The 16,106-nt window shown below is 36.4% G+C and overlaps 1 protein-coding gene across 1 annotated transcript in view; it reads right to left on the reverse strand.

Annotated features, from left to right (window-relative positions):
• KHDRBS2 (KH RNA binding domain containing, signal transduction associated 2) overlaps nucleotides 1-16,106 on the reverse strand; it is a 574,896-nt gene that overhangs the window by 268,448 nt on the left and 290,342 nt on the right. Inside the window, exon 4 of the mRNA XM_044253624.1 lies at nucleotides 6,607-6,753. Coding sequence (XP_044109559.1) covers nucleotides 6,607-6,753 — 147 coding nt within the window. The remainder of the gene's footprint in view (nucleotides 1-6,606; nucleotides 6,754-16,106) is intronic.

A 16,106-nucleotide genomic window follows, 5' to 3' on the forward strand; every position in this document is an offset into this window, starting at 1 on the left:
AATGTTCTGAATACAATATAAAATTTCTATTTGATCCTCTACGAATTCCATTATACTTGAATCAGAAGACGTTAAGAGGTGAAGATTTTTTTAAAGATATTTTTATTTTTTAAGTAATCTCTACCCCCAATATGGAGCTTGAAAACACAACCCTGAGATCAAGAATTGCACACTCCACTAAGCCAGCCAGGTGCTCCAAGAGGTGAAGATTTTTGCCTGGAAGATCAAACCTGTATCCTTAAGAACCACAGATCTTTAAAAACACAGATAACCTTAGGAATGATGCTAAACCTTCATGCTAATGACTACATTTGGTATTGCAAAAGCAGTTCTTGTGATTTAATGCCAGTTAATGGGGAAGAAGTAAATCATCAAGATGAAATCCAGATGGTGAAAGAAACAGGAGAAAGATACTGGGTAAAAAAGCAATAAAAACTCCTGAAAAGAGTGGCCTTGAAGAATTGAGATCCCTGACGTCAAATGAGCCCAGAAATCATTAGTGATAAATTGTTTCTTAAAACAGAAAGGAGATGATCACATTCTTGCCTTAGATTCATAAAGTGAACATTTGATTATTTGTACTGTGAGGAGTGTAGAAAATCAAACTCAGTAGTTATCCATTTCTTCTTTTTATCTGCTTTCCGGGTTAAGCCAGTCACTAAGGTCACTAAAGTGGCTTTATCTCAACAATAATAAAAATTATATTATTACAGTGGTATTCTAATTAATTATATATTATTATAATTAATGTTATTCTAATTAATTAAGTAATAATTGTAATTATTTACAAGTCATATGAATTATTTGTAAGTCATAGGTCTGTATTATCTATTACAACTTATCAGATAAGAAAAAATACTCAATGTGAGTTGATTACAAATGTCTCCAAATACAATCAGAATATTATCCTAGTACTATAGCAATACAGGAAGCATTTCTGAGCAAGTAATAATTACATGAATACATGTGGCTTTTTGCTTAGTGCTATTAGTTACCACACCATTAGAATATGGTTAATTATGAGAAAGAAAAGAGAATCAATTGTTTTGAAGGAAGCAATCTGAGGAAACTCTTGGCAACATTTTAACAACAACCACAGCAGTGAGGGAATGATATCCAGGTTATGGATTCTGTTTCCCTCTCTACCTTGAACTTTATTTTTTTTATGCTATTGCTGATCATTACCTTGCCTGTAAGATGTTGTTGCCATACATGCTGAACTCCGGCCACCTGCTCCCCAGAATGTATCTGCATTCTCCACCTTGTTTATAGGTCTTGCACCAATTATCATTACTTTTGCTGGCTGGTGGGTTTTTTATTTAATACATTGTTTTCCCTACATCTTCACTTGCAAAAAATACTCTGACTGAATTTTTACTTCTTATCAAATTATAACATGAATTTCAGGGATATGTTCTTATATTTCTAATCTTTCAAAACTTTATAAAAATTTTTTCAGCGCATGAAAGTCTAGACATTCCATCTCCTAGACTGAAAATACTCTGCTTTCCTTTTCTATTTTCCTTGTATCTACTTCCCTGTGTGATTGCTAATAATGATCAGTGTCATTTTCCCATTTCAGAGCTAGGATGACAGTCTTTGAGAAAGAGAAGGCAAGAATGTCCTCTCTTTGCTTTTACTCTAAAGAGGAAAAGCATTTACTTTTCTTCCATAGCACACTCCTGAGAGGTTTCCTATACAGGTTTCTAATCCCAAACCTGAAATGATATAATATGCCCTAATTGCCCCATTTCAAGCATCACTGCTGTCGCCAAGACGCACATCCAATCTGATGTAGGAAAGAAATAATATAGAATGATGCTTTTTTTTTTCTGTGAATTGTGTTAATGTATTGTATTCTCTTACTAATGTACAATATGCTGTATTCTATGTTGAATATTACCTATATGTATATATATAAAATGCCTTTTCTTTAAGCGCTAAAACCTCTAGCGATGATCATTAGAGACCTATCCCGGTATGACAAGCACTTTTCAGATTCTGTCAACTCTGATATTTTAGTTCTGTGTAGCACACTATGATGAGAAAAATTCTGGGGCCATGACAGGGCTTGGTAGAAATGAGTATTGTAATCTCTTAATTCTGTCAACAACTAACTCTTGAGCCAGTAACAAAGTAATCTTTTTGTTCTCTGTGACCTAAACCTAATTTCCTGGTTGGTGTGGAAACCCATCTTTTCATCTTTTCTATGAAAGAATTAATAAACTCACATTCAACGAGCAGAATTTTGCTAGGCCCTCATAAATTCTGAGACAACGTATTATGCTTTGATCATGAGCTAATTATTAAGCATTCGTATAATTTACTAGCTCAACCTAATTGAAGGTGAGAGTTAGCCTGTAGAAATATGAAATACAGTGTCATTATTTTAAAGTAATCTGCTGACAAGGGTTTGGAAAAAGGGAAGTTGAACTCAGGGATCCCAGGGGGTCTCATTCATAAACTACAATGTAAATGTTGTTCCCTAGCATTGTGTAGGAGGCGATCTGCGCAACCATAGATGGCATGCTTAGTGCCTGAACTATAAGAGAAAGGAGTATTATAAAATGTAATAATGATAATAATGACATTTGTTTACTCCTTTACAGACGATAAAGGAAAGTGAAAGCCTTTACCATTATCTAAACATATATTAGTTTAGGATTTTAAATCCTTTTTGTCACTATTTGTCAAATGATTTAATAGGCTTAAACTGTATTTGTAAGACAAATTAGCAATAAATGAAAACTTTAATAGAGAATCTGCTCTAAGTATTAGAGATTAAAAATTAGGAGAATTCAATGTATTGATGTTTTATTGACATGCCACCCTACTTGTTTTGATAAGACCGTAGTAACTGCATGGAGAGACCAGCAAGTTAGAAATTTTCTCCCTAGGTAATAATAATTCTTTTGCCCTTAACAATTCATTCAAAGTACTAAAACAGCGTTGCTTTCCAATAGCTTACAGCATTCAGACATTTCATGACATGTTGTATGTTCCGAAGTTAGCAGTCTCGAACAACTACAACCTCCAGATATAGGGCACATTGGATACATGCAGGATAAAAACTGTGACCATGGAAAGACACTCTGTTTGTAGAGGAATTAGATGGTAGTCTTATTCTCCATTAGCTTTCTATATCATTCTAGCATACCTTTTACTGGCTATAATTCTTCACCTATTGTATTTGTAAATTTTAATGTCCTGATATGTTAGCATTTCTATAGACTTTAATATTGAATGTCAAAAGAAACTTGGATCACCAAGTACTTTTTCATAATAAAAGAAGAACTGGCAGTTCATGTTTGCTCCCTGTGGTTCCAGTGAAAGATGAAGTAGACAGTTGCCATCCTTTGCTTGGTGCTGAGGCAAATAAGGCAAATGGGAAAAATTTATCAAGTAGGACTTCTACCGATTGTATAATTAGCTAATACAACATTGAGAGAGATCAGAATGTTTAATTATTTATTTACTGATTTATTGAGAGTGAAAGCATGAGTTGGGGGATGGACCATGGGTGGGGAGGGGCAGAGGGGGAGGGAGAGAGAATCTTTTTTTTTTTTTAAGATTTTATTTATTTATTTGACAGAGAGAGAGAGATCACAAGTAGGCAGAGAGGCAGGCAGAGAGAGAGGGGGAAGCAGGCTCCCTGCTGAGCAGAGAGCCTGATGCTGGGCTAGATCCCAGGATGCTGGGATCATGACCTGCGCCGAAGGCAGAGGCTTAACCTACTGAGCCACCCAGGCGCCCCAGGGAGAGAGAATCTTAAGCGGACTCCACACTTAGCCCAACATGGGGCTTGATCTCACAACCCTGAGATCACAACATGAGCTGAAACTAAGAGTTGGAGGTTTAACTGACTGTGCAACCCAGGTGCTCCTATTTATTTTTTTAAAAAACTTATTCAGGGGCAATCTGTGTGGTTAAGTCAGTCTGACTCTCTGTTCTGGCTCAGGTTGAGATCTCAGGGTTGTGAGATCAAGATCTGCCTTGGGCTCCAGGCTCAGTGAGAGGACTTCTTCTCTCCCCCCTTTTCCCCTGCCCCTCTCCACACTGGTATGCTCCCTCTCTCACCAAAATGAATAAATCTTTAAAAAAATTTTTAAAAGAGAACAAAAACTTATTCATTCAATCATTTATTCACCCATACAAAAAATATTTATTACATGCTCCCATGTGTCTGGCATAGTTCAAAACAAGGAATCAAGCAGTAAAACTAGACAATAATGCCCACCCTCATGACATTATATTTTAGCAGGAAAACCAACAATAAATGAATAAGTAATATATATTTTATGTGTGTAGATATAGAACAGGTTATAAAAGCTATGAGGAAAATTAAGTAAGTGAAGAGGGCCAAAGCATGAGAAGACAGTAAACTGCAGTGTTAATTAAGGGGCCAGTGATACTGTGAGCAAAATATAATAGGCTTGTACAAATGTAGGGAGGTGACTTTAGACGGTGTGATCAGGGAGGAATTTCCTGCATTGCTAACATGAGCGGCAACCTAAATGACAGCTGTCAGTATTTTGGCGAAGAATCTTTAAAGACCCTCAGTGAGAAGTGAGCCTGGAGAGTCTGGAGCACGAGATGAGCAGGAAGGTCGCACGTCTGGAGCAGAGAGAGGGAGCCGTCGGCCAGGCAGAGAGAAAAATCCCAGAGGTGGGCAGGAACAGGTTGTATGGGTCAATGTGAGATTTTCCTTTCTCATCCGCATGGGTATATCTAAAGCATCTTAATTTTGGGATACTATGCTTTCACCTTGACCCAAATAGCTGTGTTATATCTCTGCATCACTCTTGGTGCCTATTAATCTACCATTCCATCAGTCAGACTCCCAAACAAATAATTATTGCACCATGCACGATGCTAAATGATGGGAATACAAGAGGCACTGCCAGCCCTGCCCTCAGGGGGTCTATATTTCCGTGGAGAAGTTACACATGAAATGATTACACGTATCACAAGGTCTAGAAATAGGGGAGATGTATCACTGGCATTTATAATAAAACAGGGTTAACCTAGCCCACAACTTAGATCCAATATATATGTAGCATTTATATAGTGTTTCATTTTACATATTTAACCTCAAGAAGTCATTCCAAGATTCTATCTACTATAACAATAAAATAGATTAAAAGCATCCATTTAAGTGTTGCTTGATAATTTTCTATGTCCTTTCATATACATTATGCTATTTAATATTCACAATAACTGTGACGGAGGTCAATCAGTTATAATTATCTTCTTTTTAAAGAAGCTGAAGCTCTGAGAACATAAATTATTTGTCTACAGGCATGAAATGAGTTAGTAATGTAGGTAGTCCTAGTCTTTTTCTACACCACCTATATCACTAGAGGCCTGATCTAAGTATAGTAAAACTGCTTACCCAACAGCACGAGGCATTTAGTTTGGAGGCAAAAGGAAGAGAGAACATAACATCCTCACGCTTATGAAATATTGGATCTATTTAGGAAGGTGTTCTGATAAGCACCAAAAAATAAATTGTGCAGAAATTCTGTGTGCATATAAAGTTAGGAAATAATCAGTGTGATATGGGACTGCTCCATAACCTTGTCTTGACAGAAATTTTTAAGCTGGGCACATAAATACATTATGTGGCTAGATTTTGATGCTTTTATGTTCTGAAATTCTGTTTTTTTTTTCTTTTCCCATTCTCAAAATCATTGCCAATCAATGAATCTTACCTACCATTTCCTCTGTGTTTATTGCTTACTTTAGAAATCTACAGTGTTTCTTCATTGAACAGATTAATCTTAGCTACTCTCTTGCTCCTCTGCCCAGGCACTCCAGAAAACCTGACTCAGCATTCTCTTCCAATTATTTTATTCCCAGCTCTAAGCCCCAGCGCCAATTCCGTTTGAATGACCTCTTCCTAGAATGCTAAATTGTCAACTTTTATAAAAACTTCATTCATTTAACCTTCCTCTATTTCTTAGAAAATCAGCAGAGAATTCTACCCAATATGCGGCCCTGAATTTGCTGCCTTACTAAATGAACAATCTCTGTTGCTCTCATAGAGTGCTAAGAGTTTATTTTTCCAATTTTTGTTTGATGTCAACAAATGTCTGGCTCTATTAATATTGATTACTTTACATTATGTTTTATAATGAGCCTGCACCTGGCATAATGTCACGTAACAGTACATTTGATATTTTCAAGTAATGTCATTGTCTTGTTGCAAATATTACATATCTAATCTCTTCCCCCGCATTGTACCTACAAATGCTTTCTCTATTAATGAAAAATTACCAAGAATACATGTCAACTACCAAGTGATTCAGACACAAGAGAAAAGCACACTACTTCAATTACATATTTGTGTTTATGTGTCAATGGTCGTTTTCTTCCTGACTGTGAACTAGTGATGTATGGAGGACACGGTCAAACCTTGGGTATGTGGCAACATGCCAGGTCCTGTGCTAATCGTTTGATATAACCTATTTTATTTTACCTTCTTATCAACTCCACAAATAACTAGTTTGCCACATGACTCTCTATCTAAAAAGTCAGTGACGATCAAAGACGCACTTAAAAAAAAAGTTATGAGAAACATCTTTGTGAAAAATGAAAGACACTTACGGGAACCAGGAATTTTTTAATCTCTTCCAATGCGTGACTCATTCGTGAATAAGCTTCCCCAGGTGGAGCAAACACTTCAATTAATACATGAAGTTCATCACTCAAGTGGGCATATTTGGCTTCCCCACTCTTCCTTAATTCTTCTTCCTGTGAAAGAGGTTATTTTTAGAAATACAAATCCACCCATTTTGCATTGACTTAACATTTACTGAGATTGTGACAAAAGGGCATAATCTAAGCAAATTTTCCATAAGTAGAAACCCTTTGAGAAATAAAAATCTGGTACAAGCCATTTAAAGATTTTAAAATCATTTTTGAGTGTTTGAATGATTTTTCTAAAAAGCTGGCATAATTATCATCTACAGTGGATTTTAATCAGCTAAATGAAAATGCTAAACCCCTGAAAAGAAGTTACAGAAATGCCTTAAAGTTTGAGTGTACACTACTATATTGAGGAAGAAAAGGATTGTTTTTGTGTCTGATGAGTAATATTTTGCAGATAATAAACTCCCCGCCGAGCAGGAAGCCCAGTGTGGAACTCGATCCCAGAACCCTGGGATCATGACCTGAGCCGAAGGCAGATGCTTAACAGACTGAACCACCCAGGCAAAAGTTCCCAGGTCTTTGCTTCTTCCTGTCAAACTTCGATAATAATAGTGAGGTCCCAGGATTTTGTGGATTTTGAGAAAAGTGAAGGACATTTCGTAATCTAAAAATGCTACACATATTTCTTACAGTAAGTATTATTTCTTACATTCTCAAGTAGTATTTTAAAATATTGCCGGGCTGTTTCAAGAAAGACCAAAATAAATGTATCTCAAATGCGAAGAAGAGTTTTCTTTCTGAAGTAGACGTCTAAGCGGTGAGTAACTGGAAGAACAGGTGGTTCTTGTCTGCGGTCATATCCAGGGATCCTGGTTCCCCCTCTCTTAACTCTAGCGGCCCCGAGGACATTATTCTCATGTTTGTTGACGAAGGAGGCTGTCTACCATCACTTCTAAATTCTGCTCCAGGGGCCAGGGAAAGGAAATGTAGCAGCAAAAGTCTTATGTCAAGGACACATACCAGAGGTTTCATACATCATCTCTGCTCTTCATCTCTTTGGTAAAAGTGTAGTCACATGGTGGCCCGATGCAATGGAAGCTATAAATGTGGTTTCAGACTGAGCAGCCATGAGACTCAGTGTGAGGGTTTCATTTATGACAGAAACAAGTGAGAATGGAGACTGGATGACAACAAGCCATCTTTGCACCCAGTCTTCATTTAGGGCTAGTTAAAATCATACCTATTCATTAAATCTAATTTTGTGAATAGCTAGCCATTGTCTGCCAGAACGTCCAGATTTTATTTTCAAAAACAAGACTACAAGGGCGCCTAGGTAGCTCAGTGAGTTAAAGCCTCTGCTTTCGGCTCAGGTCATGGTCCCGGGGTCCTGGGATCGAGCCCCACATTGGGCTCTCTGCTCAGCGGGGAGCCTGTTTCCTCCTCTCTCTCTGCCTACTTGTGATCTTTGTCAAATAAATAAATAAAATCTTTAAAAACAAAAAACAAAAAAGAAAAAACAAGCAAACAAACAAAAAAAACCCAAGACTATACCCCCAGTGGATTTGTAACATGAAGCTCCAAGTCTGTCTCTGGGCAGACACCACAGCCATTCCAAATCGCACCAATGTCCAGAAACCAGTAAGTACATTTATTGTAATTTAATAAACTCAGGAGGTATTTCTTAAACAAGAGTTCCAAATGTATTTTGAGGGAAAAAAAGTTTATCTTTGCAGTAAATTCATTATTTGATAAGCTGATTATGAATGGGGCAGTAAGTAGTGTTTTCATGTTTCTGCCCAATTAGCTTTTTGTGTGTTTTGTAACAAAGATCATAGTATCGTGGCAGGTTACACTAAATAAAAAGGAGGACATAACAGCAAGAAAAGTAAAGAAAAAGATTAAGAAATTAGAAAGGGTAGGGGCACCAGCGTGGCTCAGTGAGTTAAGTCTCTGTCGTCAGCTCAGGTCATAATCTCAGGGTCCTGGGATGGAACCCCGAAGCATGGGCTCTCTGCTCAGTGGGGAGCCTGCTTCTCGCACCCCACCTGCCCCACCTGCCTGCCTCTCTGCCTACTTGTGGTCGCTGTCTGTCAAATAAATAAATAAAATCTTAAAAAAAAAAAAGGAATTAGAAATGGTAGCGAAAAATCTTGGGTATAAATTGACATGAACTGGTCCGAAGTTACCAGTACAGAAGACTGGTTCTCCATCTAATGAAAGCACAGAAAAGGGCACAGGGACTAAATCAAAAGAATGTAAGATGCACATATTAGAAGGTGAATCAGCATGACGTCATTTAGAATTCTGCTTAAAAGACTGCACATTCAGTTGATATTATTTAATCTTCCATGAAAAAGGTACATTTGTTCCACTGAGGATATTTACTTAAACCGCTGACCTTCAGAACACGATTTATGGTGCTCAGCTATTACAAAGGAATCACGAGCTAATTATTTCAAGTGCAATTATTAGCTGCTAAACATGAGAAATTCAAAACAAAGTCATTACAAATATCGAATCTAATTTTACATATCCCCAAACATTCTACAACCGTGTTGTACCCTAAGGTAAAATATAAGTAAAACATATCAGTTTTTTACCAGTTGTTTTACAGAGAATAGCATCTCAGGAAAGAGAGTCTAATTTGAATTGCATTCATGTGTTAAATCGTTAAAAGGATTTTAAAGAAAACTTTCTCTTAGGAATTATCACTTGTATTTTAGCTTCCACAAAAGAATGCTTCTGATTTGGAAATAATTTGACAATTAGAAAAGTTTCCTCTTAATTCAAAATAGCATGTTCATTGAAGAAAACTTGAAAAAAATCCCCCAAACTACAAATATCTTAAAAAATATCAACAACCACACAATTTAAGATACACTATTAGCATTTTCAGTGTATCTTTTTCAAGTATCATTTTACAGTAATAGCAATGAAATTGAAATCATAATTTTAATATTGCTTCTTAGGTCATGGGTATGCAAAGTACTTTCCATAGGCTATCTAATTTTGTATGTACAACTATACTTTATGCTACATAATGTTACTTCCTTCATTCTACTGATGAGGGGACTGGTACACAGAGAGAAAATTGTCCAGGATTACAGAGACTATAAATCATGGAGTTGGGTTAGAACTCAGGTAATCTCACACCAGGTCTAGTGGTTAATCACACTGGTATGTACTGATATAGGTATGATAAATGTAAATAAACATTTTCTAGGTACAAATTTCCCCATAGATGTATCTGTGTAGTTTATGGAATATCATAGCCAGTGGTCTCTCAGCAATTTCCTGGTATTCAGTCCCATGTAGCCCTGGGCTGTCCAGGGTATCCTACAGCAGATAACAGGTCCTTATGCACTTAGCCCATATGATATGAATTTCTTCTCCCCTCCTAAAAGGTTCTGTTTCCTTGGAAGCTGTATGCTTATCAGTGCTTGGTGAAACTATTATTTTCAAGGTTCTCACTACTCATCTCCTATTTTATGAAGGACTTTACCTAAAAATGCTAGTGATCTCACGTCACATTGTTTATGCCTAACCCTCTGTTTGGACCATCCATTCCAAACAAGGCATTTATCCAAAGTATTTAAGGTGGAGCTCAGATTAGTTTGCACAGTTTCTCATGGATACTCATGCTGTATTCCTCAAGCAAACTTACCTCATGAAGGGTCATTCTCTATTTTCCTACATAGTTTGTCCAACAGAGGGGCAGGGTCTTTGGGACCCTCTGTGCCCACATTCCATTCTGGAGTAAAGACTTCAGTCAGCTTACAACTGGGTATTTCATCTTAGTTCAGATGACTCAAGGCAAATTCCCCCAAAGAGGACACAGGATTAGATGTTCCCTTATGTTGTGATCCTGAGTCCAGCCTTATGCTCCCTGGATTTGCCAACTTTTAGTTGTAATGTAAAACTCAAAATGTCTTAAAGTACCTTAGAATATACACAGTTAAAATCATTTATGGGTGACGGAGACTTCATTTAAAATATCAGAGGGGCACAAAGCAAAGAGGTCACATTGATAACCTCATTACAGCAACTCAAAAAATTCTCATTCTCTTGTCACAAGTTCTTCCCTGCTTCATTACACAATTTTAATTTTTTTTCTTTCCTGTGTCTAATGTTTGTATTACTCTTTCCTCCCACTTGGAATTTCCTAGGAAATTTCAAATTATTTTCACCTCTATTAGAGAGAGTAATTTAGTTATTGAGGGCTAATTCCCAAGCTTGCAAGTCCAACTTACTGGAGCTCAGTGAAATAAAGGGCATACCAGTTAATTGACCCTACTATCCTTAAAAGTCACAGTGGTGATCATCATTTGCTACTTGGAATGACCCTTTGGAATCTGTCTCTGTCCACCTCTCTTTTTATCTCTCACACACACACATGCAAATAGAATGCTCTTTAAAGTGGGACTCTAGTTAAAGAAAATGTTTCCATTTTGTTAAGAAGAGTATTCACTTGCTTTGGGCAATTTTCTAAAAAAAAAAATGTTATAAATTGCTCTCAATATGAGGTAAATCATGTATTCCTCCTTTGTGTTACTCCAGATTTTGGGTTATTTTGTCTCTCCAGTGTCTCCTGAAAAGCACACATTACCAGCAGAGAGAACACCCGAGTAACTCTGTTGATGTCCCAGCCATCATTTTTTTAAACACCTATGTATTCACCTAGATGTATATATGTGATATCATATATATATTTTCTTCTCTTAAATATTTAATTACAGAAGAAGTAGTCTTTACTCTGAACCACTTAACCAACTCACCACAATTGCTAAATATTTATTCCCCCATAAAATAGTTAACCAAATGTCCATGATAATCTGATTGTTTAAGATCCTAAACTTTATAAACCATGAGTCAGTGGTATTAGTTTCTAAACTTGTTTATACCAATTGTATTTGTTATTGTTATTGTATTTTATTATATTTTTAGAATTCCCCTTTCAACTTTTTAAAAATTATCAAAAAACTTTCAAACCAAAAACATATAGGTTAAGGGAGATTTTACTGTTTCAAAATTGCTTCTGTAATTACATTAACTTAATTATGATTTTTGCACAATATTTTGTTCCTAGATTACAGCATCATTATTCTATTTCATAATTTATCTTTACACACATCTGTTTCATCATTTTCTTATCTCCCAAATTATTCTTCATATATAAGTGTATCTGATAGAATATGAGGAAGATATTCAATAAATTCTTGTTGAATTAATTACTTAGGGGTAAAAATCATGCTGCATTTTTCTTTTATCATCAAACCGTATCTTTACTCTATTGCTCATGCTAAAGTTTTCTTTTCTTTTTCTTTTTTAAAGCTTTTATTTATTTATTTGACAGAGAGAGAGGGAGAGAGAGAGAGTGAGAGAGGGAAAAGAAGCCAGGGGTGTGGGAGGAAGAGAAACAGGTCTCCCAGAGAGCAGGGAGCCCAATGCAGGGCTCAATCCCAGGACCTTGGGAAGAAGACTGAACAGAAGGCCGGCACTTAACAACTGAGCCACCCAAGTATCCCTCAGTCTAAGGTTTTCTTTAAATGCTCAACCATTTATTGTCCTGAAACCTTGGAATGGAGTGATCTATATTTACTAATATGACTTTATTTTTAGCTTAGGAAAAATATGTCCAAATTATTATTATATTTAGTATGTCTCTGATTAAATGAATAACAATGTATAGGTCTTAAATATGTATATTCAATGATATTTTATTTTGTAAGCAAATAATTATGCAATTGCAGTTTACACCACATCAAGTATTTGTTCTGTTATTACAAGCATATAGTCTGTGTAAGTGAGTAAAACAACAGAAGGTTGTAACTCAACAGAGTATTGTGGTGTTACTCATAAACAAGTTAGAATAAGCAAATTTTTTACAACAGCCCCTCCTCTCTAGACCTTCCTTGGCTTAATACCTTATTGCATAATGGCACTGGCAGCTGGTAATCTCTATACCCAACACGGGGCTCGAACTCACAACCTCGAGATCAAGAGTCACATGCTCCTCCGACTGAGCGCCAGCCAGCGCCAGCCAGGTGCCCCAGGAATTGGCAGATGGATTAGTTCTTACCAGACCATTCCGATTTCAGGAGAATCAATTTCTATATAAGTACAGTGCTTACTCTTTGCTCCCAGAAATCAATCTCAGCAAACTTTAGCATCCAGAAAGTTCCCAATGATGCAAAATTTACAGTAATACTTTATCGACAACTGTTATAATCTTAGAGACTAAAATAATTTTTTGTATTGCTTTCTATGTATAGGAACAAATATTTCAAAAATCCTACAAACACGGGGCGCCTGGGTGGCTCAGTGGGTTAAGCCACTGCCTTCGGCTCAGGTCATGATCTCAGAGTCCTGGGATCGAGCCCCGCATCAGGCTCTCTGCTCAGCGGGGAGCCTGCTTCTCTCTCTCTCTCTCTCTCTGCCTGCCTCTCTGCCTGCTTGTGATCTCTCTCTGTCAAATAAATAAATAAAATCTTAAAAAAAAAAAATCCTACAAACAAATACCAACCATCGCTTTTCTTTTTTTCTTTTTTCTTTTCTTTCCTTCTTTCTTTCTTTCTTTCTTTTTAGAAGGAAATAAAGAGAGAAAGAGAGAATCTTAAGCAGCATCCATGCTTCACTCACAAGCCCAGGTTGGGGCTTGATCTCACAGCCCTGAGATCATGACCTGAGCCGGAAATCAAGAGTCAGATGGTTCACCAACAGAACCAACCAGATGCCCCAAAATGACTGCTTTTCTGTAGACACTTTTATGTAGCTCCGAGTCCAGGAAAGTGCATTGCAGCAGGACATAGAAAGCACCAAGTGTAATATCTCTTCTTGCCGTAGTTCCTCTACTAACTGCAAATTTTATCAGATATTTTGCTGTTGTGGCCTTCTTCATATGCAAAAGAAAAGAAAGTTACTAGAGAGGGAATTTTCAAATGGTGCTTTGTGGAGCCCTGAGGGTTCCAGAAAGGTGTGTCTCATGGACCACATGGATACAAAATGAGGATTTTTTTCCATCCCACTCAACCATATCAACTCAACTTAAACCTGTTTATATATAACAGTTTGGGGTAAGAGGATATTGTTCCACAAACTCACTAAACAAAAAATAATAGACAATGTTAGATATGATGATACTTAAGCTTTCTCACATCTTTAACATTTCATGACTCACCATATGACTCTCCTTCACAGTAACCATCATCCTGCTACTGAGGACTTTAGTAGAAGAATATGCCACTTTCCAAGCAGAGTATCTTCTAGGATATATTACTTGGAAAATTAAAAATTAAAAATAGAAACTATTCATGTTACTCTTTAAGCACCTACAATGAGGCTGCTACTGTGTATTTTACACACATTATGTCATTTAATTTCATAGAACCCTTAGGGGTGTATCGGAAGAAACTGAGGGTAATGAAAAGTGAAAAAAAAATTTTTTTGGAATTAGAAATACCTCAATTTGAATTAATAGCCCTGATACTTATTATCTATGATGTAGAAGAAAGGTACTATATTCTTTTGAGATTGGGTTTCTTCATCTACAAAATAAGGAAACTCTAAGTCTCTCATGTAAAGATGAAATGAGATAATGGACGTAAATCCCAAGTACAGTGTCTGGCACATTATAAACCCTCAGAAAAAGTTAAAGGTTTTTTTCTCAGAGAAGCTAAGTAACTTGGTTGCAATTATTCAGTGAATAAGAGATTTGAATTTAGCAGGCCTAACTCTAAAGTGCACTCTTAAGTTAATGGGTGTTTTTAATGAACATTAAATTCACTTGAAAAAATATAATTATAAAAGTTTCAAATTAACTGTTGGTTCGATGTAAGCAAGAGTACATCGGTTGAATGCTGGTTTACCTATTAAGTTAATTTAAATGTATAACTTTAAGAGAATGTATATTTGAAAATTACTCTAAACCAGAGAGCTCACATGTCTTAGAAAGATAAGGAAAAATTAACATCACCCCATGTACTTCCTTGAATTTTAACTTTCAAATGACTCACAAATTTATTGTCTACAGTATGTCACATGGATCATATACCATTGAAAGACCATATATCATGATACGTAACAGACCAGGTTCTGCTCATGTCAGGGTCTTCATTTTGGAAGAGCTCTTCCAATTAATGGCATAAAACGTGGGCAAGTGACCTTACTATTCCAGGTTTTGAATTCCTCCTTATAAAATGAAGATAGTAATAAAATAATAAGCACTAATCTAATATGACTATCACTAAATATCATTATGCTAGATATACAGAATTCAAAACAATATTCAAAATTCTATATAAGTTGAGAGAGTTAACATATTGGAAAATCCCAATTATTCTCCCAGGAGTAGTTCTTTCAGTGACAGGAATTTAAAAAAAAAAAAAAAAAAAGTTGAAAACATATGATATAGAGTACATGCAAGTTTTATGCTGTGGTTTTTACTTTAGTAATTATTTTTGTCATATTTTATCCTCAGAGTTATAATTTACTAGAGTGCTTTTTGCAGGCTTTTTCTTCTTAATGCCCCAGGGAATTTTCTTTTAACATAAATCTTCTTTAGAAATAAATAAGTCTATTGTCTGCACAGCTTTCTCCATCAAGAAGTTCAAATAAACACACATTTATTATTTATACCTTGGCTTGAATAGGATTTGTCTGAATTGTCAATTTAAAAGCATTTTTAAATACACATATGTGGAAATTCTTTTATGACAGTACAAATTAGTGGTCCAAAAATTTATCCACACAAAGTGTTTTTATACAAATGGATGCACATAAATACATGGTAGAGAAGCAATGGCTTGATCCTGAAGAGCACCTCAGGTTTTTGTCAGTTTGTCACTTGCAAATTCCTGCCCCCTCAAATTCAAAGTGGCAAGAGCTCTTCCAGGTTATAGCTCTCAGCTATGGGGAATCTTTCCTCACCACACCCTTCTAATACCTCCTAGTTTCATGAAGGGTGAAGTACCAGAAATAGTGGAACCAAAGATGGTATTTTCTAAAGTAGGTCAGGATTTTAAAACCATAGAAGTGGATATTGCCAGAATATTCCTTATGGTTGAGTTTGGTAGTTGAGTGACTAGAGGGTATAAACCTCAATTCAAGACAATCAAATCATACATTCTACATTACATCAAGAATGGTCTAACTTCTCAAACTAGAAGGTGTGTTGTTTGAAACAGTAAATGGAGTGTCTAGATACAACAAAAGGGCTCTTCACTATTCAAGAAAAAGAAAGTCATTGGTCTTGACCTACAAAGGTCTACGTCTTGAATTAACATATGAAAGACTTGTATCCCCTCATTTATTTAAAAGTCACTTGCTTAGGGGAGCCTGGGTGGCTCAGTGGGTTAAAGCCTCTGCCTTTAACCCACTGAGGTCATGATCCCAGGGTCCTAGGATTGAGCTCAACATGGGGCTCTCTGCTCAGCGGGGAGCCTGCTTCCTCCTCTCTC

Source organism: Neovison vison, chromosome 1, assembly GCF_020171115.1.
Source record: "Neovison vison isolate M4711 chromosome 1, ASM_NN_V1, whole genome shotgun sequence".
Classification (NCBI taxonomy): Eukaryota; Metazoa; Chordata; class Mammalia; order Carnivora; family Mustelidae; genus Neogale; species Neogale vison.